This window comes from Plecotus auritus (genome assembly GCF_963455305.1).
Source record: "Plecotus auritus genome assembly, chromosome: 3".
Taxonomy (NCBI): Eukaryota; Metazoa; Chordata; class Mammalia; order Chiroptera; family Vespertilionidae; genus Plecotus; species Plecotus auritus.
The window spans coordinates 111187957-111210535 of NC_137772.1; the positions used below are offsets into that span (position 1 = coordinate 111187957).

At 42.8% G+C, this 22579-nt stretch overlaps 1 protein-coding gene across 9 annotated transcripts in view; it reads left to right on the forward strand.

Annotated features, from left to right (window-relative positions):
- The window catches only part of FAM168B (family with sequence similarity 168 member B), a 416235-nt gene that overhangs the window by 31745 nt on the left and 361911 nt on the right, over positions 1-22579 (forward strand). For all 9 annotated transcript variants that reach the window (XM_080661896.1, XM_080661897.1, XM_080661895.1 and 6 more), the window contains exon 2: positions 5130-5210. In XM_080661896.1, the coding sequence (XP_080518022.1) occupies positions 5141-5210 (70 nt within the window). In that variant the 5' untranslated portion in view covers positions 5130-5140. The remainder of the gene's footprint in view (positions 1-5129; positions 5211-22579) is intronic.

Sequence of the window (22579 nt, forward strand, 5' to 3'; positions counted from 1 at the left end):
TTGGTAAAACTCCCCTGTGAAGCTCTCTGGTCCAGGGCTTTTGTTTGCTGGAAGCTTTTTGATTACTTTTTCAATTTCATCAGTTATCAGCCTATTCAGGTTTTTTTATTCTTCCTGATTGAGTTTTGGAAGTGTATTTTTCTAGGAATATGTCCATTTGGTCGAGTTTATCCAGTTTGTTGGAGTAGAGTTGTTCGTGGTATTTTTTTTACAATCGTTAGTATGTCTGTGGGTCGGTTGTTACTTCACCTCTTTCATTTCTGATTTTGTTTATTTGGGTCCTTTCTCTTTGTTTCTTGGTGAGCCTGGCTAGAGGTTCATCAATCTTGTTTATCCTTTCAAAGAACCAGCTCTTGGTTTCATTGATGTTTTGTAATGTGTTTTTTGGTCTCCATGTCATTTATTTCTGCTCTGATATTTATTATTTCCTTCCTTCTGGTTACTCTTTGCTTTTCTTGTTGCTCTCTTTCTAATTCTTTAAGTTGCAAGGTTAGATAATTTATTACCATTCTTGTTCTTTGAGGTAGACCTGTAGAGTTACAAACTTCCCTCTCAGGACTGCTTTCATTGTGTCCTGTAGATTTTGGATTGTTGTGTTTTCATTTTCATTTGTTTCCAGAATGCTTTTTATTCCTTCTTTGACCTCTTTGGTAACCCAGTCATTGTTTGATAGCATGCTATTTAGCCTCCAAGTGTTTGATTTTTTTCATTACTTTTATTGTAGTTGATTTCTAATTTTATGCCATTGTGATCTGAGACGATGCTTGTTATGATTTCTATCTTCTTGAATTTGAAGAGACTTTGCCTGTGTCCTATTGTGTAATATATCTTTGAAAATGTCCAGTGTACAGTGGGGAAGAATGTATATTCTGTAGCTTTGGGGTGAAATGTTCTGAAGATGTTAATTAAGTCCTTCTGATCTAGTGAGTTGTTTAGGATTGCTGTTTCTTTGCTGTTTTTTTTGTTTAGAGGATTTATCCAGTGATGTCTGTGGGATATTACAGTCCCCTACTATGATTGTATTGCTGTTGATCTCTCCTTTGATATATTCCAGAAGTTGTTTTATGTATTTCATTGCTCCTATAGTGGGTGCTTATATGTTTACCAGAATTATATCCTCTTATTGAATTGCTTCCTTTAGTGTTATGAAGTGGCCCTCCTTCTCTCTTGTTATGTCGTTTTCTTTGATGTCTATTTTGTCAGATGTAAGTATTGCAACCACAGCTTTTTTATCATTTCCATTTGCCTGAAAAATTTTCTTCCATCCCTTCACTGTCAATCTTTGTGAATCCTTTGTTCTGAGGTGGGTCTCTTGTAGACAGCAAATATATGGGTCATGTTTTCTTATCCATTCAGCTACCCTATGTCTTTTGATTGGAGCATTTAATCCATATAAGTTTAATGTTATTATTGATAAGTTCTTGTTTGTCGCCATTTTTATCTTTATGCTTGTATTCCTTCTTGCCTTTATATTTCTTCTTTTTACAGCAGTTCCTTTAGCATTTCTTTCATTGCTGGCTTGGTGGTAATAAACTCTCTTAGCCCTTTTTTTTTTGTCTGTGAAGCTTCTGATTCCACCTTCAATTTTGAATGATAGTCTTGCTGGGTATAGCATTCTTGAATTCAGTCCCTTGCTTTTCATCACTTTGTATATTTCCATTCCCTTCTGGCCTGGTGTGTTTTTGTTGAGAAATCAGTTGATATTCTTATGGGAGATTCCTTTTAGGTAACTTTCTGTCTCTCTCTGGCAGCCTTTAAGATTCTTACTTTGTTGTTGGTGTTTGCCAATTTAATTACAATGTGTCTTGGTGTTGGTCTTTTTGGGTTTATCTTTTTTGGGACTCTATGTGCTTCTTGGACTTGTGTGGTTTTATTCTTGCCAACATCAGGTAAGTTTTCTGTCATTATTTTTTCAAACGGGTTTTCTATTCCTTGCTTCTCTTCCTCTCCTTCTGGTACCCTTATTATGTGGATGATGTTTCGTTTTGTGTTGCCCCAAAGCTCCCTTAGGCTCTCCTTGTGTTTTAAGTTTTCTTTCCAGTCCTGCTGTGTGTGTGTGTGTTTGTTCTGACATTGTCTTCTAGTTTACTGATGTGGTCCTCAGCCTCTTCTAGTCTACTGTTTAAGCCTTCCATTGTGTTCTTTATTGTAGCTAGGTCATTCTTCATTTTCTCTTGGTTCCTTTTCATCTTGGTGACATTCTCATTCTGCTCCTTATAATTCTCATTGAGTTGTGTGTATTTGTCATCCAGCCGTTTTTGCATTCTTATAACCAATACTCTGAATTATTTTTTGACCTGTTACTTGCCTCCATTTCATTTAATTCCCTTGCTGGTGTTTCTTCTTTTTCTTTCCTTTCGGGATTGTTATTTTTGTCTCCCCATTTTTTGCTGTAATGTTTTAATTGTTTCTATGTTTTAGATCCAACTGCTTCGCTACCCAGGTTCTTTTGGGGGTGTTGCTATGTAGTTGGTGATTTTTCGGGCCTAGTGGTGCATTCTCTCAGTTATCCTCAGCTTGGTTATCTAGCCGAGCCCTCTACTTGAGTTATTTGGGTTCTCTTGATGGAGTTGGATCTTGAATGTTAGTTTCTTATTCTCGGAAGAATTCTCATCACAGATTGGCAATATGACTCACCCCCAGATTCGTTGTGCAAGCTGTTTTGGATGTGATCGTGGTTCCAGCTCTTGTGGAAAAGGTTACCTGATGTGTCACTGATATGTGCTCATTTTGGGTTCCCAGAGTCCACGACCTGGTAAGAAGGAGTCTCGGGGCCTGTGACTCTGGTACTGTGACTTTGGCCGGTGTTGTGTGACTCTTTCTGGATTAGCGTCATTCTGCAACTCACTACGAGGGTCCCGGAGCTCGTGACAGTGGTACTCTGGCCAAAGTGATTCCCTCTCTGAATCATGCGGGGGTTCAGGAGCCAGCAGCTGGGGATGTGGGAATCTCGGAGTCTGTGTCTGAAACAATATGACCTTGTCCAAGGAGGCAAGCTCTCTGTAACTCACCAAGGTATCCAGTTGTAGGCAATGGGGAGGGGATTGTCATGGATCCTGCTGAGGGAGCTGTGTACCCTTGGTTGGAGAGGCACATGCCCAGTGGAAGCTCACAGAGGGCCCCAGGAACCGTCTGCCTGGAGTGTGTGCTCATGGGGCCCACACTCTGGATTGGAGTGATTGTGGTCTGCCACCGGCCTTTTGGAGGGAGAAGTCTCAGTTTCTGCCCTTGGGTGGATACGTGTGCCCAGCGGCTGCTTACAGAGGTGCCCAAGAGCTGTCTGCTAGGGCAGTGGGCTCAGGGGGCCCGTGTACTGGAGTGGCGCTACTGCATGGACTGGATGCTGGCAGCCAGGGTTTGTGCCTTACGGTGGCCCAGAGAGGCATTGGGGGCTGCCTGCTGGGGCTGTGGGCTCAGGGTGCTTGTGCATTGGATTGGTGCAACTGCGATGACCAGAGGTCGGCAGCTAAGTAGGGGGAAGTCCAAGTTTCTGCTGATGGGGCCTTGCGCCCTTGGTTGGATTTGAGTGTGCCTAGTGGTGGCTCACAGAGGCACCCGGGAGTCCCCAGCCAGGGCAGCGGACTCAGGGGGCCCATGTGCTGGAACCATGCGACCGCAGTGTCTGTGGGCAGGCATCTGGGAAGGGGGAAGTCCGAATTTCTACTGCTGGGTCCTCGTGCCCTTGTTTGGATAGGAGCGCTCCCAGCAGGGGCTCAAGGAGGCACCCAGGAGCCACTGCTAGGGGCAGCGGGCTCAGTAGCCTGAGTGCTGGAAAGACGCAACTGTGGTGTTCTGAGGTCAGCAGCCCAGGAAGGGGAAGTCCCAATTTTTGCTGCCTTGCGCCCTTGGTTGGATTCATGCGTGCCCAGCGGGGCCTCACAGAGGCACCCAGGAGCCGCCTGTTCGGGTGGCAGGGCTCAGGAGGTCTGTGCGCTGGAAAGGCACGACTGTGGTGTCTGGCGGTCGGCAGCTGTGGACCGGGAAGACTCATTTTTTGCTGCCGGATCCTTGTGCCCTTGGTTGGATTCGCGCATGCCCAGCAGAGGCTCACAGAGGCACCCGGGGGGCCATTTGCTAAGGCGGCGTACACAGAGGGGCCCTCGTGCTGAAGCCACGCAACCTTGGTGTTTGTGGGCAGGCAGCTGGGAAGGGGGAAGTCCGAATTTGTACTGCTGGGGCCTTGCGCCCTTGTTTGGATACGAGCACGTCCAGCAGGGGCTCACAGAGGCACCCTAGAGCGGCCTGTTGGGGCAGGAGGCCTGCGTGCTGGGAAGGCGCAACTGAGGTGTCAGGAGGTCAGCATCCAGGAAGAGGGAAGTTGCACTTACTGCTGCGGGACCTGTGCACCCTTGGAGGTGGACTTCCTAGGGTCTGCAGGTCTGTGGGCAGGGCAGCAGAATTTTGGCTGGTGTGGCTGCAGGGCCACGGGCAGTTTCCAAGGTCAGTCTGGGTGGTGGTGCTGAATTCCTAGAAGTGGACTTTCGCATGGTGTGGGCTCCGTGCCCAAGCCCTGCAGCCTGGGGAGTACCCGCAGCAGTTGTAGGTGCTCCCTGTCCAGGAGAGCCTGGTCTGCCAGCCTCTGATGTTCCTGTTGGATTTAACTGTCCCTCACTCACTCACACACACACCACACACATCCACACTCATCCACACTCTCTCCTTTCACCCCCTCACTCACACCCTCTCCTTCACCTCTGTCCTGCCAGCTGCCATCTTCCCCTCCCCCACCAGGTATTTCTTCACTTAACATTTTTAAAAGCAACTAAACCGATATTTCATGTTGTGGTTAGATCTGTTTTACTTACTATGCTTTTCTTTATGAGGACATTTAGGTTATTTACAGGTTTTTTTTCCCCACTGTTTTAAGCAGGGAGGTAGAGAACACCACTTTTTTTTTCTTAGCTTCTGATGCTCTGAAAGCAGTTGTAAAGGAAAGTTCACAGTGTCCTGGTGGGTCCCTTCGGACATTGCTGTTGCTTTTCTGTTTACTGTTGTTTGGCAGCAGAATGAGATGTCTTACTTATGTAAAGGAGAGGAAGGACTCTTGTTACCTGCTTTTTTTGAGATTGATGCTGGAGGAAAAACTGAGAACAATAGTGTTCGACTAAACCTTTCTTTTTCTTTTTTAGTTCTCAAAGTCATGAATCCTGTTTATAGTCCTAGTTCTTCTGGGGTTCCTTATACAAATACCAAAGGAATTGGTTATCCAGGTAAGTACAATTTTGTTTTCATTATTGAACTTTGAATTTGAACACTGGTGAATTTCCATGTCACTAAGAATGCTTTCAGTTGACAAACCCAGCTCAAAGTGTCTTAGGTAAGGAAGAAAATGTATTGGCTCATGGAACTGAAAAATCACGGTACTAGAAAATCAGAAGCTCTGGTGACTTCAGTGGTTTGGGACTAGGATCTAGCCCTCCTGGGCTCAGCATTACTTCCTCAGTATTAGCTCAGTGTTGGTCACAGGTCACACTTCTTCCCATTGTGGTTGGTCTGTTTAGCCCAGGGGTGGGCAAACTTTTTGACTCGAGGGCCACAATGTGTTCTTAAACTGGACCGGAGGGCCGGAACAAAAGCATGGATGGAGTGTTTGTGTGAACTAATATAAATTCAAAGTAAAGGAGTGGAGGGGAGAGCAAGAGAACTGGATAGAACAGCCGGATCCGGCCCACAGGCCGTAGTTTGCCCACAGCTGGTTTAGCCCTTCCCATTAGTTCCTTGGCTAGCAGCATTTTTATATCTTTCCTGCTCTATAGGAAAGCCCCATGGACCTTCTTGTTTTCTATTCAAAACAGTCCTGTGCTTTGTTCTGACTGGACTCACCTTCTATCCCTGGGCCAGGGATGGAAGTCTATTGGTTTATTTAAGTCTGAACTACATTCTTCACCTTTATTAGAGTCAACTAGTCAAACATGGGCCGAGAGGGAGGGATGAAGCAAAATTTGGGGGAATAGGAGCTGATTGGTCAAAAATAGCAAATTGGGCCCTGGCTAGGTAGTTCAGTTGGTTAGAATATCATCCTGATATGTCAAGGTTGCAGGTTCAATCCCCGATCGGGGCACATATAGAAATTAACCAATGAATGCATAAATAGTGGAAAAACAAATCCATGTGTTCCCCCACTTTCCTCTCTCTCAAATTAATCAATTAAAAAAAAAAAAGCAAATGGTGGTCCTAATGGTTGACTTTGAACAAAGAATAATTATTTGTAATGTTACAGTTTCATTTTCAGTTTTGGTAATATGGTGGAACAAATAACCTTAAAATCATGTTGATATAAAAAAAAAACTCTAAAATATTGAATAAAACATGTAAAAATTTTATGTAATAAAAAATCCTAGTACCAAACTACTGGAGTCATCAGAGCTCTTGATTCTCCAGTACCATGATTTTATAAGAATGTAAGAGAAATATCTGCAGGTAAATATGAAAGTGATATAAAAAACAGTACAATTGGCCATTGAGTTGATGTTAGGCCTGTCCTGGGGGCATTTGCTCTTTGTGGGTTTAAATAACCCACATGGGTGCAGCAAAGTGAGGCATTAGGCCCTTTGTGAGGCTGGGCACTCTCATCAATCTGGTTCCTTCAGAGGGTAATACTCCCATTGAAGAGGTAGACTGAAGCAATCCATTCACTGGCTCAGAAGGAAATTCGTTTTTGCTTGGGCTTTGGAAATGGGGAAAATATTCCCTAAGAATATGTAACATAAAAAAAATAGTTTTTAGCCCTAGCCGGTTTGGCTCAGTAGATAGAGCCTCGGCCTGGGGACTGAAGGATCCCGGGTTCGATTCCGGTCAAGGGCATGTACCTTGGTTGCAGGCACATCCCCAGTAGGCAGTGTGCAGGAGGCAGCTGATTGATGCTTCTCTCTCATCGATGTTTCTAACACTCTATCCTTCTCCCTTCCTCTCTGTAAAAAAATCAATAAAATATATTTAAAAAAAATAGTTTTTATCCTGCACTATTTCCTGTAGCACCTGACAGCAGCAAATGCAGAACTCTGTAGAGGCATTCTCATTCCAGGTTTTGAGGGTTTCCCATAAACTTCTCTCTCTGTTAACAGTGCAAAATTATTGATGAGTAGTCCCCATTGGAAAGAGTTAGTGCATTTTCCCGCAGTGGCCCCCAATTTCTTCCCCTTTCTGAGCCTATCAGCAGACCTGTGCCACTGGCATGTGGGAAATGCTACCAGATGGTGAGTTAGGATTGCAGCTGTCTTGAAGGACCTCCCCTTCTTCTAAACCCTGGCAACTGGAATAACACAGGACTAACACACCGAAGACTTTTGAGGTGTAACTATGTCAATGGCAGCGCCTGAATAGGTAGCTGAGGATTGCCTTTGAGGTTATTTCTCAAGTTTTGAGTTGTACAGCGCTTCATTCTTTCCCTCCATTGTGAAAATACCTCTCCACAATGATTACTTCAGAGTTACCAGTGTTACAGGTTCAACAAATGAAACTACTGCTCATTCTGATGCTGGCAGTGAACTTGAAGAAACAGAAGTCAAAGGAAAAAGAAAAAGGCATTATCCCGGCCAGCTTCCATCTACAAATAAGAAACCTCGAAAATTTCCAGGAAAGAACAGTCGAATTGAAGCTGGAGTTAGAATTGAAGCCATGTAAAAATGGGCACCCGCAACAGAATGACGAAGGGGAGTCTGTCACATTATTTGAAGTAGTGAAATGGGGAAAGTGCAGTGCAATGCAATACTGGTGGATAACTGGATTAAATCATATAAACAAGACAGAGACATTGCACTTCTGAATTTAATCAACTTTTTTTTTTTCTAATCCTCACCTGAGGATATTTTTCCATTGAGAGTGGAAGAGAGGGAAACATAGAGAGAAATATCAGTGTGAGAGAAACACATCTATTGGTTGCCTCCTACACATGCCCTGACCAGGGTCTGCAACTGATGTATGGTGCCCTTGACTGGAATTGAACCCGGGACCCTTTGGTCCTCAGGCCAATGCTCTATCCACTGAGCCAAACCAGCTAGGTCATCAACTTTTTTACCCAGTGTTTAGAATGTTGAAGTACTGTGAGAATAGACATGTTTTGAAATATGTAGAATGCAGAAATCATCAGAAAAATTACTGAAGAATTTGATGAGGACAGGGGTGATTATCTCTTTACCATGCCTCGACCTCACTGGGAAAAAATTTGTGAATTTACCAGAATCCTGATTTGACAGTATTAGTATAGCATAAGTTATGATGTATATATGATGGACCCAGTAATCTCCCTTTTGACTGGTTTGTCAGACTCTCAGATCAGAGTTTTTAGGCATATAAGCACCCTTGCTGCTGTGAAGCTCATGATTGCTTTGGTGAATGTTGCCTTATACCTCAGAATTCATCTGGATAATACTCAGAGACAGTATGAAGCTGAAAGAAATAAAATGATTGGGGAAAGAGCCAATGAAAGGTTAGAGTTACTACTTCAGAAATGCAAAGAGACCTATGTACTGTGATAGGTATTATGGGGGAAACATACTTTTGATGTGTACAAGAAAATCAGGATGAAGTCGAAAATATGATGAACTCTCTTTTTAAGGGTATATTTATTCATAAATACTGTAATGCTATGACTGAGATTAGAGCCATTTGTTTTGAAGAAACTCTTGTATGGAAGAAAATGTATAGTGATGCCTTCCTAAATGACAGTTACCTAAAATATGTTGGTTGAACTCTCCATGACAGGCAAGGAGAAGTCAGGTTGAATTTTTGCTAGAGTCTTTATGCCAATAGAGAATTATTCCCCAAATTGGAGCTATTCATAAACCAATTCAAGGATTGCATTGTATCAATGACACTTGATAAGGAATATGATGTTGTTGTGGAAGCTATTTCATTGGTTACTCTCATATTTCATAGAAGTAAAGCTCTTTGTGATGAAGACTATGAAAATGTTTACCCCTTGATGGACTTAGCACATTGCCTGTTGCTATGGAGCTGGAGAATCCTTCACAAAAAAAGTTTTTAGCAGTCATGACCCACAAGCAGAAGAAACATTAGCAAAGAGGAGAGGAAAGAACAGTTCAAATGGGAATCTCATTATGATGCTGTGTGTTGTTTTTTTCTTTCTTGAAAGCTTTCATGTTACTCTGTGATCTTTTGATGAATTTTACCCACCAATTAATGGCAGGTGGCAGGGAGGCCCTTCAGCCTTTGGGGATTAATCCAGATACTGGTCTGCAGTCTGAGCTCCTCAGTTTTGTGATGGCTCATGTTTTCATTGAACAGGATGAGGAGAACCAGAGCATAGAGGGGATGAAGAAGATGAAACAAATAAAATTGAGTCCTTACATAAAATAAGGAAATCTACTTGTTGTTTCAACAAACATAATTTATGATATTGTTGACATGCATGCAGCTGCAGGCATCTTTAAACACTACATGAAGTATTACAATGAATATGGTGATATTACGAAGGAAACACTACATGAAGTATTACAATGAATATGGTGATATTACGAAGGAAAACCAGGCAGACTGATAAAATTCAGTATGCCAAGACCCTCATTCTCAATTTAGAGCAGTTGTTTAATGAACTTGTTCAAGAGCAAGGTCCCAAGCTACTAGTACATCTCCCTATGTCAGTGGCATTAAAGAATTGTCATGTCACTTTGCTCTTGCATTTGGACTGGATCAAATCAAGACACAAGAATCAGTTGCCACACTTCATAGGAATGGCATAGAATTTGCCTTTAAATACCAAAATCAGGAAGGACAGAATGTCCACCTCCTAATCTGGCTTTGCTGGAAGTACTAAGAGAATTTCTTCTAAATTTTTTTCGACAGGACAAAAGGACTGTTCATTCATACCTAGAAAAAAATCCTTACAGAGTAGATGATGGAAAGGAGGAAAGATGTATGGCTTCTACTAATCTCTTATAGTATTAGAAATGTGTTAGTCACCAGAGGTGAAGATGATAGAATGTCTGTGAACAGTGGAAATAGCAGCAAAACCTCTTCAGTAAGAATTAAGAAAGGACAATCCTCACATCACAAGAAACAAATAGAAGATGAAAGTCAGTATAATACGTGGCTAAATAGGACTGACACCATGATTCAGACTCCTGGACCCCTGCCAGCACCACAGCTCACTTCCACTGTCCTGCAGGAGAATACTAGTAGCTGGCCCATGGGAGGGCAGATTCAGAAACCTGAATCTGAACATGGTTCTGAACCTGACTTTTTACACAATCCCAAATGCCGATCTCTTGGTTAAGCAAGCCAAAATTAGAAGACTTAAATCGGGAAGACAGAACAGGAATGAACTACATGAAAGAGAACTGGAGTGAGGCATGCTGTTTGGGCCTTAATGGAATAAGATGCTGAGCTCATCTTTGAAGATGTGATGATGTCATTCTGGAGCCAGTTAGAATGAAAATTTGAAGACACCATGATTATTGATCTGCCCCCATCAAGAAGTCAGTGAGAGAGCTGACTACTACTGTTGTACTACTTAAAAATCATTTCAACATTTTGCCTTTTTATGTTTTAAAAGCTAACCAGTTTTATTAAACCAATGAGTAAGTAGCTCATTTTAATTGCTGAAGAATGTTTTTCAGCTCAATGGATTTGGTTTACTGTGGGGGATACAGAATTATGGAGGAGCAGAATAGTGACAAGCTAAGGTGAAATTAAGTCAGTGCATTATCTGCCAAAATCCACAAGCCCTCTATGGATATGTATTCCTAGATTTTATATACTCTTGAATAAAAAGTTTTATTTTTATTTTTATTTTTAACAGAGGCATAAAATAAGAAATGTCCATGCAGCCATTTTTCTAACAGATGCTGTACACCATTCATTTTATACAGAATAGAGAGATTCAAATACAGTACATTTTCTATTGGTATTTGTTCTATACATTTTTAGCAGTTTCAACCAGCAAATAAAGTATTCTTAGTAAAAACAAACAAACAAAACCAGTGCAAAATTATTATAAAACACATGACATAATTTATCAAAAAGAAGTCATGTCACACCAAATGCTTAGAATAACAGAAGATGTAAAACAGTGACTTAAAACATGAGAGGGGAATGAGACAGTGGGTGAACAAAATGAACCAACTGGACCTTAAATGGGGCGGGGGGGGAGGCATTTGAACAAAATTTAGGCTAAATTGCAGGTAAAACATTGCTAAAGAGAGAAAAGGCATAAGGAAAGGGGGAAATAGACTGGTTAAGATATAAACATGTTAGAATGAAAGATTTGAGAATTAAGAGCTCTAAAGGATTGGGTAGAATCTGAAAGAAAAGGAACAACAGAATTTTCTATAATTGATGAAAGGTAATTTAGTGGTAAGACCTGTCCTTAAAATATTAACACTACTTTAAGCAAAATGCTAAATAGCTGAAGAGAATTCTGAGTGAAATAGGCATTACATGAGAGTCCATATAATAAAAACATTGATTGATTGTCTGTGCCAGGCTGCGAGAATACTAAAGATATATGCATAAATTTTGTTCTGCTCTTTGGTTGGTCAAAAGCAGGGAATAGCAAACTTTATGTAAAGGTCCAGGTAGTATTCAGGGTCTGTGGGTCACACTGTCTGTGGAAATTACTCAGTTCTGTAATTACAGAATTGTGTAAGTGAGTGTGTCTCTTTCAGAGCAACTGAAAACAGACAGTGGGCTACATTGTCCTATGGCCTATAGTTCGAAGATCTCTGGTCAGGAGCATTGGAATAAAACACTTTTTAAGAGGTTTGTTTGTTTGTTTGTTTGGGGTCTTGAAATTATATTTAAAAGAAAATTTCTGTAATATTAAAGCAGTTGTAAATTACATAGAGTTTTATATGGTTTCTCCTATTTTATCTATTTCTTTACACTTACCAATATCTTGCCTATTTTTATGATTTTTGGCATTTTTTAGTTTCCTTGACTTTCATAACACACTATGTCAGGAAAGATACAATGCAAGAATTAGTAGTCAGGTCTCCTGGGAGGTCTTCCAGTCTAATTAGCATATTACCCTTTTATTAATATAGGTATTTTAAATGCGAAGATGGGGGTGTCAATACAGGGAATTAATGTGCCTACAGAATTTTGAAGCTACCATGACTTCAATACCCCAAACTGATAAGACATTACAGGAAAGTACTTTTATATAATTTTATAGTCTTATCAGCAAATGGACAGGCTGATGTATAACTTTTTAAAATATATGTAATGGAAAGGAAGGAACACCTTCTACCTTCTTCATCTTTTAATTGTAGTAATGTAATTTCTCACATAACTGGATGTATATGTACTATTTTCAGATTGATACCACCTGCTTTTGTTCACTTTCTTTTGACTTTTGAAAAATCAAATACATATTTTTAATTTATTATTATTTTTTATTGTTGATAGTATTACATATTTCCCCCATTTTACCCCCCTTTGCCCAACTCAACCCACCCCAGACCTTCATCACACTATTGTCAGCAACCATGAGCTATGCATATATGTTCTTTTTTAAAAATTTCTTTATTGATTAAGGTATTACATATGTGTCCTTATCCCTCCATTACCCTCCCATCCCCCCCACTCATGCCCTCACCCCCCTTTTGTCAGTGTCCATTAGTTAGGCTTATATGCATGCATACAAGTCCTTTGGTTGATCTCTTCCTCTTACCCCCACCCTCCCCTACCTTCCCTCTGAGGTTTGATGGTCTGATCGATGTTTCTGTGTCTCTGGCTCTGTTTTTGTTCATCAGTTTATGTTGTTCATTATATTCCATAAATGAGTGAGATCATGTGATATTTATCTTTCTCTGACTGGCTTATTTCACTTAGCATAATGCTCTCCAGTTCCATCCATGCTATTGTAAATGGTAAGAACTCCTTTTTTACCATAGTGTAGTATTCCAACAAGAAAGCCCACTGCATGGGAGAACATATTTGCCAATGTTATCACTGGTAAGTGTTTAATCTCCAACGTTTACAGGGAACTCATACAACTTAACAAAAGGAAGATAAACAACCCAATCAAAAAATGGGCAACGGACCTAAATAGATAATTTTCTAAAGAAGACAGAAGAAAGGCCAAGAGACATGTGAAAACCTGCTCAAAGTCACTAATCATCTGAGAGATGCAAATCAAAATGACAAAGTGGTACCATCTTGCACCTGTCAGAATGGCTATTATCAACAAACGACAAGTGCTGGCAAGGATGCGGAGAAAAAGGAACCCTTGTGCACTGCTGGTGGGAATGCAGACTGGTGCAGCCACTGTGGAGAACAGTATGGAGTTTCCTTAAAAAACTAAAAATGGAACTCCCATTTGACCCAGTGATCCCACTTCTAGAAATATATCCCAAGAAACTAGAAACACTAATTAGAAAGGACATATGCACCCATATGTTCATAGCGGCACAATTCACCATAGCTAAGATTTGGAAACAGCCTAAGTGCCCATCAGCAGATGAGTGGATTAAAAAACTGTGGTACATCTACACACATATATGTTCTTTGTTTTATCTCTTCCTGCCCTCCCCTCCACCTCCCCTGTGAGATCTGTCAGTCTGTTCTATGCATCCATGCCTCTGGACCTATTTTGTTCATCAGTTTATTTTGATCATTAGACATATACTGTACTAGAGGCCCGGTGCACGAAATTCGTGCACGGGGGGGGGGGGGTCCCCTCAGCCCAGCCTGCACCCTTTCACAATCCTAGACCATTGGCTCCTAAGCGCTCACCTGCCTGCCTGCCTGGTCAACCCTTACTGGTCCCCCTGCCAGCCTGCTCACCCCCAACTGCCCCCCACTGCTGGCCTGCTTGCCCCCACCTTCCCTCCCCACTGGCCTGCTTGCCCCCAACTGCCCCCCTGCTGGCCTGCTCACTCCAAACTGTTTCCCCCGCTATCCTGATCACCTCCAACTGACCCCCACTTACATCCTGCTCGCTCCCAACTGGCCCCCCTGCTGGTCTGCTTACCCCCAATGGCCCCGCCCCCCACCAGCCTGATCACCCACAACTGCCCTCCCCTCTTGGCCTCTTACTGCCTCTACCTTGGCCCCGTCACCATGGCTTTGTCCAGAAGAATGTCCGGAAGGTCTCCTGGGAGGTCTTCCAGTCTAATTAGCATATTACCCTTTTATTAATATAGATAGAGGCCTGGTGCACGGGTGGGGGCCGGCTGGTTTGCCCTGAAGAGTGTCCCGGATCAGGGTGGGGCTTCCCTTGGGGCCTGGGGTGGCCTGGGTGAGGGCTTGAGGGCTGTTTTCAGGCTGGTCGTTCCCCCCGGTGATCTAGGCTCCCAGCCCCTCTATTTTTTTTTCAGTGCCTCCTTGAGCAGAGGCCAGGGCCAGCTGGTATCTGGGATTTATTTATCTTCTATAATTGAAACTTTGTAGCCTTGAGCGGAGGCCAGGGTGGGCGGGAAGCTTGGCTTCCTCCATCGCTGGGGACAACCCAAGCCTCCTGCTTGTTACAGCTCCGTGGCCGCTGCCATCTTGGTTGGGTAAATTTGCATACTTGCTCCGGATTGGCTGATGGGCGTGGCTTGTGTGTGTAGCGGAGGTATGGTCAATTTGCATGTTTCTCTTTCATTAGATAGGATAAGTGAGATCATGTGATATTTGTCTCTTTCTGAATGGCTTATTTTGCTTAGTGTAATCTCTAGTTCCCTCTATGCTGTCACAAGGGTAAGAGTTCCTTCTTTTCTATAGCCACATAGTATTCCATTGTGGAAATGTACTGCAGCTTTTATATCTACTCCTCCACGGATGGGCACTTGGACTGTTTCCAGATCTTAACTATTGTAAATAACACTACTATAAACATAGGGGTGCAGATATTAGTTCTCATTGGTGTTTTGGGATTCTTAGGATATAGTCCCAGAAGAGGGATCACTAGGTCAACCGGCAGTTCCATTTTTAATTTTTTAGTGAAACTCCATACTGGTACAGTGGCTGTACCAGTCTGCATTCCCAGCAACAGTACACTGGGATTCCATTATCTTCACAACTTTGCCAGAACTTGTTTGCTGATTTTATTGATGGTAGCCATTCTGGCAAGTGTGAGGTGATATCTCATTGTAGTTTTAATTTGCATCTCTCTGATGATTAGTGACACTGAGCATTTTTTTCATTTGTCTATTGGCCATCTGTATGTCCTGTTTAGAGAAGTGTCTGTTCAGGTCCTTTGCCCATTTTTTAATTGGATTGTTTGTCCTCCTGCTGTTGAGTTGTATGAGTTCTTTATATATTTTAAAAATTAACTCATCAGCTGTACCTTTGGTGAATATGTTCTCCCATACGTGGGTTCCCTTTTCATGTTTTTGATCGTTTCTGTTGCTGTGCAGAAGCAATTTAGTTTGATATAATCCCATCCTATATAATAAAGAGGTAATATGCAAATTGACCATCACTCCAACACACAAGATGGCCACCCCCATGTGGACACAAGATGGCTGGCAGGGGAGGGCATTTGGGGGCAACCAGGCCTGCAGGGGAGGGCAGTTGGGGGAGACCAGGCCTGCAGGGAGGACAGTTAGGGGCAACCGGGCCAGCAGGGAAGGGCAGTTAGGGGCGACCAGGCCGGCAAGGGAGGGAAGTTAGGGGTGACCGGGCCAGCAGGGGAGGGCAGTGGGGGGCGACCAGGCCTGCAGGTGAGGGCAGTTGGGGAGGACAATGCCTGCAGGGGAGGGCAGTTGCGGGGGACAAGGCCTGCAAGGGACGGTAGTTGGGTGTGACCAGGCCTGCAGGGGAGGGTAGTTGGGGGGAACCAGGCCTGCAGGGGAGAACAGACCAGGCCTGCAGGGGAAGGCAGTTGGGGGGAACCAGGCCTGCAGGGGAGGATAATTAGGGCTGACCAGGCTGGCAGAGGAAGGCTGTTAGGGGCAATCGGGCCGGCAGAGGAGTAGTTAGGCGTCGATCAGGCTGGCAGGAGAGTGTGCAGAAACAGTTAGGGGCAATCAGGCAGGCAGGCAGGCAAGCGGTTGGGAGCCAGCAGTCCTGGATTGTGAGAGGGATGTCCGACTGCCCGTGTAGGCCTGATCGGGCCTACACAGGCAATCGGGAATCCCTTGAAGGGTCCCAGATTGGAGACGTGCAGGCTGGGCTGAGGGACACACACACACACACACACACACTCACACATGAGTTTCATGCACCAGGCCTCTAGTTTGTTTATATTTTCTTTTGGCTCTCTTGCCCTAGGAGATGCATCAGTGAAAATACTGCTACATGAGATGTCTGAGATTTTAATGCCTATGGTTTCTTCTAGGACTTTTATGGTTTAGTGACTTATACCTAAGTCTTTTATCCATTTTGAGCTTATTCTTGTGCATGATATAAGTTGGTGGTCTAGTTTCATTTTTTTGCATGGGCCTGTACAATATTCCCATCACCATTTATTGAAGAGACTGTCTGTACTCCAGTGTATGCTCTTGCTTCCTTTGTCAAGTATTAATGACCATAATCACGAGAGTCAATTTCTGGAGTCTCAGTTCTGTTCCATCGATCTATATTCCTGTTCTTGTGCCATTACCAGGCTGTTTTGATTACTGTGGCCTTGTTTATCTGGTATTGTGATCCCTCCAACTTTGTTCTTCTTTCCGAAGATTACTGTGGCAATTGTGGTCTTTTTTGGTTCCATATGAATATTTGGAATATTTGTCCTAGGTCTGTGAAATATGCTGTTGATAATTTCAAAAATATATTTTTATTGATTTCAGAGAGGAAGGGAGAGGGAGAGAGAGATAGAAACATCAATGATAAGAGAGAATCATTGATTGGCTGCCTCCTGCACTCCCCCCACTAGGGACTGAGTCCACAACCCGGACATGTGCTGTGACTGGGAATCGAATCATGACCTCCTGGTTTATAGGTTGATGCTCAATCACTGAGCCATACCTGGCCAGGCTGCTGTTGCTATTAATAGGGATTGTGTTGTGTCTATAGATTGCTTTGGGTAATAGGGACATTTTAATGATGTTAATTCTTCCAATCCATGAACACGGTAAATGCTTCCACTTTTTTGTATCTTCCTCTGTTTCTTTTTTCAGTGTCCTATACTTTTCTGAGTATAGGTCTTTTACTTTGTTAGTTAAGTTTATTCATAGTTATCTTGTATTATTTTTGTTGCAATGATAAATGGGTTTTTTTTTTTTTTTAGTTTCTCTTTCTTATAGTTCATTATTGGTGTACAATAATGACATTAATTCCTGAATGTTAATTTTGTACCCTGCTGCTTTGCCAAATTCATTTGTTAAATCTAGTAGTTTGTGGTGGAGTCTTTAGGGTTTTCTATGTACAATATCATGTCTGTGAATAATGGCAGTTTTACTTCTTCCTTTTTAATTTGTATGCCTTTTCTGTTTTCTTTTTGTCTGATCCCTGTGGCTAGGACTTCCAGTACTATGTTGAATAAGAGTAGTAAAAGTGGACATCCCTGTCTTGTTTATGATATCAAGGGAAACACTTTTAGTTTTTGCCCATTGAGTCTGAATTTGGCTGTAGGTTCGTCATATATGGCCTTTATCATATTTAGGTATGATCCCTCTATTTTCACTTTGGAGGTTTTATGATAAATGTGTGCTGGATTTTGTCAATGCTTTTTCTGTGTCTCTTGATATGATCATGTGATTTTTATCCTTCATCTTGTCTATGTGATATATCACATTTAGTGATTGGCAAATGTTCTACCAGCCTAGCGTCCCTGAAATAAATCCCACTTGGTCATGGTGTATGTGGATTTATTTGATAGTATTTTTTTAAGTTTTTACCATCTGTGTTCATTAGGGATATTGGCCTGTAGTTTTCTACCTTTGTAGTGCCTTTATCTGGTTTTGGAATTACGAGAATGCTAACTTTGTGAACAGAGCTTGGAAGTCTTCCCGCCTCTGGAATCTTTTGAAATGTTTGAGGAGGTTAGGTGTTAGTTCTTTTTTGACTGTTTGGAAAAATTTGCCTGTGAAGCGATCTGGTCTAGGCCTTTATTTTTAGTTCGATTTTTTTTTTTAATCACTGCTTCTTTATTGTTATTGGTCTATTCAGTTTTTTTAAAATTCTTTTCATTTAGTTTTGGAATATTGTATATTTCTAGGAATTTGTCCATCTTGCACAGGTTGTTCAATTTGTTCATAATATTTTCTTACAATACTTTGTATTTCTGTGATGTCAGTCATTACTTCATCTCTTTCTTTTTTTAAAAAAATATATTTTATTGACTTTTTACAGAGAGGAAGGAAGAGGGATAGAGAGTTAGAAACATCGATGAGAGAGAAACATCGATCAGCTGCCTCTTGCACACCCCCTACTGGGGATGTGCCCACAACCAAGTTACGTGCCCTTGACCGGAATCGAACCTGGGACCTTTCAGTCCACAGGCTGACGCTCTATCCACTGAGCCACACCGGTTTTGGCTACTTCATCTCTTTCATTTCTGCTTTTATTTATTTGGGTCCTCTCTGTTTCTTTATGAGTCTGGCTAGTAGTTCATCTATCTTACTTATATTTTCAAAGAATCAGCTCTTGGTTTCATTGAGCTTTTGTATTTTATTTTAGTTTTTATGTCATTTATTTCTACTGTTATCTTTATTATTTCCTTCCTTCTACTTTTGTCTTTTCTTGTTCTCTTTCTAATTCTTTTAGTTGTAGGATTATATTATTTAAGTGACATTTTTCTAGCTTACTGAGATAGGCCTGTAATGCTATGAACTTCCCTCTCAAGACTGCTTTCATTGTGTCCCATAGACTTTGGTTTATTGTGTGTTCATTTCCTTTTGTTTCCAGGTAGTTTTTAAAATTTTTTTCTTGATCTCATTGTTAAACCTCTGCCTCCCCGTGGCTGGCCAGCCAACCTCCCGCAGTCCCTCCCCCCAGTTGGCCAGCCCCTTGATAGGCCGTGATTGCCAGCCAGTCTGAGGGACCCCACCTGTGCACGAATTTGTGCACTGGGCCTCTAGTCCTATATAATAAAGAGGTAATATGCAAATCGACCATCACTCCAACACACAAGATGGACACCCCCATGTGGTCAATGGCTGCCCCTATGTGGACACAAGATGGCCGCCACAAGATGGCCAGCAGGGGAGGGCAGTTGTGGGTGATCAGGCCAGCAGGGGAGGGCAGTTGGTAGGGACCAGGCCTGCAAGGAAGGGCAGTTGGGGGTGATCAGGCCTGCACGGGAGGGCAATTAGTGGTGACCGGGCTGGCAGAGGAGGGCAGTTGGAGGCGATCAGGCCTGCAGGGGAGGGCAGTTGGGGAGAACCAGGCCTGCAGGGGAGGGCAGTTGGAAGGGATAAGACCTGCAGGGAAGGGCAGTTAGAGGCAACCAGGCCTGCAGGGGAGGGCAGTTAGGGGTGACCGGGCCTGTAGGGGAGGGTAGTTGGGAGCGACCAGGCCTGCAGCAGAGGGCAGTTGGGAGGGACAAGGCCTGCAGGGGAGGGTAGTTGGGGGGGGACCAGGCCTGCAGGGGAGGGCAGTTGGGGGAGGACAAGGCCTGCAGGGGAGGGCAGTTAGGGGCAATCAGGCAGCAGGGGAGCAGTTAGGCATCAATCAGGCTGGCAGGAGAGTGGTTAGGGGGTGATCAGGCTGGCAGGCAGAAGTTGTTAGGGGCAATCAGGCAGGCAGGCAGGTGAGCAGTTGGGAGCCAGCAGTCCTGGATTGTGAGAGGTATGTCCGACTGCCTATTTAGGCCCGATTCCACAACGGGCAGTCGGACATCCCTCAAGGGGTTCCAGATTGGAGAGGGTGCAGGCTGGGCTGAGAGATACCACCCCCCCCCATGCATGAATTTCGTGCACCGGGCCTCTAGTTGTTTAATAACATGCTCTTTAATCTCCATGTGTTTGACTGTTTTTGAGTGTTTTTATTGTAGTTGATTTCTAGTTTCATGCCCTTGTGATCTGACAAGATGCTTGATTGGTATGAGTTCAGTCTTCTTGAAGTTAAGATTTATTTTGTTGTCTAATATGTGGTCTGTCTTGGAGAAAGTTACATGTGCACTTGAGGAAAATGTATATTCTCTTGCTTTGGGATGAAATGTTCTGTAAATACCAATTAAATCCATCTTATCTAGTGTGTTGTTTAATATTGCTGTTTCCTTGTTGAATTTTATCTGGAAGATTTATCCAGTGATGTCAGTGGGCTGTTAAAGTCCCCTATCATGATTGTATTGCTGTCAATATTTCATTGTCCTCCAAGAGATTTCTACATATTTAGGTGCTCCTATTTTGGGTGTATATATGTATTACTAGGGTTATATCTTCATGTTGGATCAATCCCTTTAGTATTATGCAGTGATCTTCTTTGTCTCTTATTATGGCCTTCTTTTTTAAATCTTTTTTGTTAGATATAAGTATTGTTATTGCTGGATTGCTGATTTTGTTTTCATTTTTTCATTTCCAATTGCATGGAATAAAATTTTCCATTCCTTCACCATCATCCTGTGTGAGTGTTTTGTTCTGAGGTGGCTCTCTTGTTGACAGCATATATATGGGTCATGTTTTCTTATCCATTTAGCTATTCTGTGTATTTTGATTTGAGCATTTAATTCATTTACATTTAAGATTATTGTTGATAGGTACCTTTCTATTGCCATTTTTATTTTTTATATCTATGTTCCTCTATTTCTTCTTCTTCGTAGAGCAGTCACTTTAACATTTCTTGCAATGATGGTTTGGTGGTAATGAACTCCTTTAGTCTTTTTTTCTCAAAGTTTAATATATATATGTATGTATTGATTTCAGAGAGGAAGGGAGAGGGAGAGAAATAGAAACATCAAGGATGAGAGAGAATTATTGATCGGCAGCCTCCTGCACACCCCCTATTGGGGGTCCAGCCCACAACCCGAGTATGTGCCCTTGACCAGAATCGAACCCAGGACCCTTCAGTCCACAGGGTGACACTCTATCCACTGAGCCAAACCAGCTAGGGTAGTCTTTTTATTGTCTGGGAAGCTTTTCATTTCACCTGCAATTTTATTTTATTTATTTATTTAATTTATTTATATAACTTACTATACTTTATTGCAATAACAAAGTAATTATTTTAACAATAAAAGCAGAGTACGTGTAGGCAAGTGGATGGTCTGTCTCAAGCCAAGCCACTTTCCCTAGTGGTTCAGAACTGGGTTGATGACAATAGTCCTCTAGAATGTAACATTTATCCACTTGTTATCATTATTTACCAGTTCTGGGTTGTCTCTGCGCACTTGACAGTCGAGATCAAAGCTAGAGACAAGAATATGAGATGAATCAAAATGGATTTAGGAATGAGCACTCTGTCTGGAATGCATCTTGGGGGGCCAAAGACAAATGATATTTTTCTGATCAGGTCCCCTGGAAAGAGTCAGAACTTGGGTTCTTAGAGTAGCCCTGGCTTCCCCTGCATGCTAGAATCAGCTTCGTATCCCCAAGACTAAGTAGTCTTCCCTTCAGACACATAGCCCTCCTGTGCCCACCTGCCCCTGTGCTTCCCATCTGGCTCCTGGCTCATGTGTCTTGGAGTTTAGGAAACCCCAGTAGAGAGCCAAGTAAGCAATCACTCCTGCCCAGACTGAAGTTCTCTAGAGACCCACAATTTAGATGCAAATTTGAGAAAGTTTTGAGGCTGTGAGAATAGGAAATGAACATGCATACATAGCACCTGGTAAGAGGCACTTGAAGGACTGAAGTAGGAAAGGAGCCACGAACCCTCTTGTCCCCATGTTCCTCTTTGGGCTGCAGGTACAAGTCAGGAGCTGAGATGGGCTCCTGCCTGTCCCTTCCTTGCCCTCGGAGCCAGGCGCAGCGCCTCCTCCATCAGGGCTCAGCAAGGGGGACTGGCAAGGGCCTCCATAGTAGCCAAGCCAGACCATGGCTTTCTTCAGCCCCAGGACCCCAAAGTGCCAGATCACCCAAGAGGCAAGGCCTGTTAGAAGAGATACAATGTTTTGCTCATTGAGGCAGTGCTAAAGCTTCTGGGCATCTTCCCAATGCGCTATGAGGAAGAGTTGCTCTAGCTGGCACACCTGAGCCCCCAGGACATTGGTCAGGGCTCACACTCTCCCCACAGCTCAAGCATCCAGTGTTCAGAAAAGCAAGCAGTATGCTAAACTTCTGAAGTTTCAGAGAAGGCAAGCTAGCAAAGACCCTCTGCAGACCCAGACCCAGACCCAGCCCTCATGGTCTCTTCCAGCAGACCTCAGCTGCTTTGATGTATCTGAGTCACTCTTCACTGTGAGAGCAATGGGAGGCCTACCCACAGCATAGCTGGCCAGCAGGAAGCCACTCACCATCAATTTTAAATAGTAGCCTTGCTGGATAGATTAGTCTTGGTTTCAGGTTCTTCCTTTTCTTTACTTTGAATACTTCACCTTATTCCCTTCTGGCCTCTAGTGAGGCCAGACTTATGTGAATTCCCGTGTAGGTAACTAACAGACTTATGGGAACTCCCTTGTAGGTAACTGACTGTCTCTCTTGCTATCCTTACGATTCTTTTTGTCATTAACACTTGCCTTTTTACTTATGATGTGTCTTGGTGTGGGTCTGTTTTGGTTCATCTTGACTGGGATTCTGTGCTTTCTAAACTTGTGTGACTTTTTTCTTCATCAGGTTAGGGAAATTTTCTGTCATTATTTCTTTTACGTTTTTAT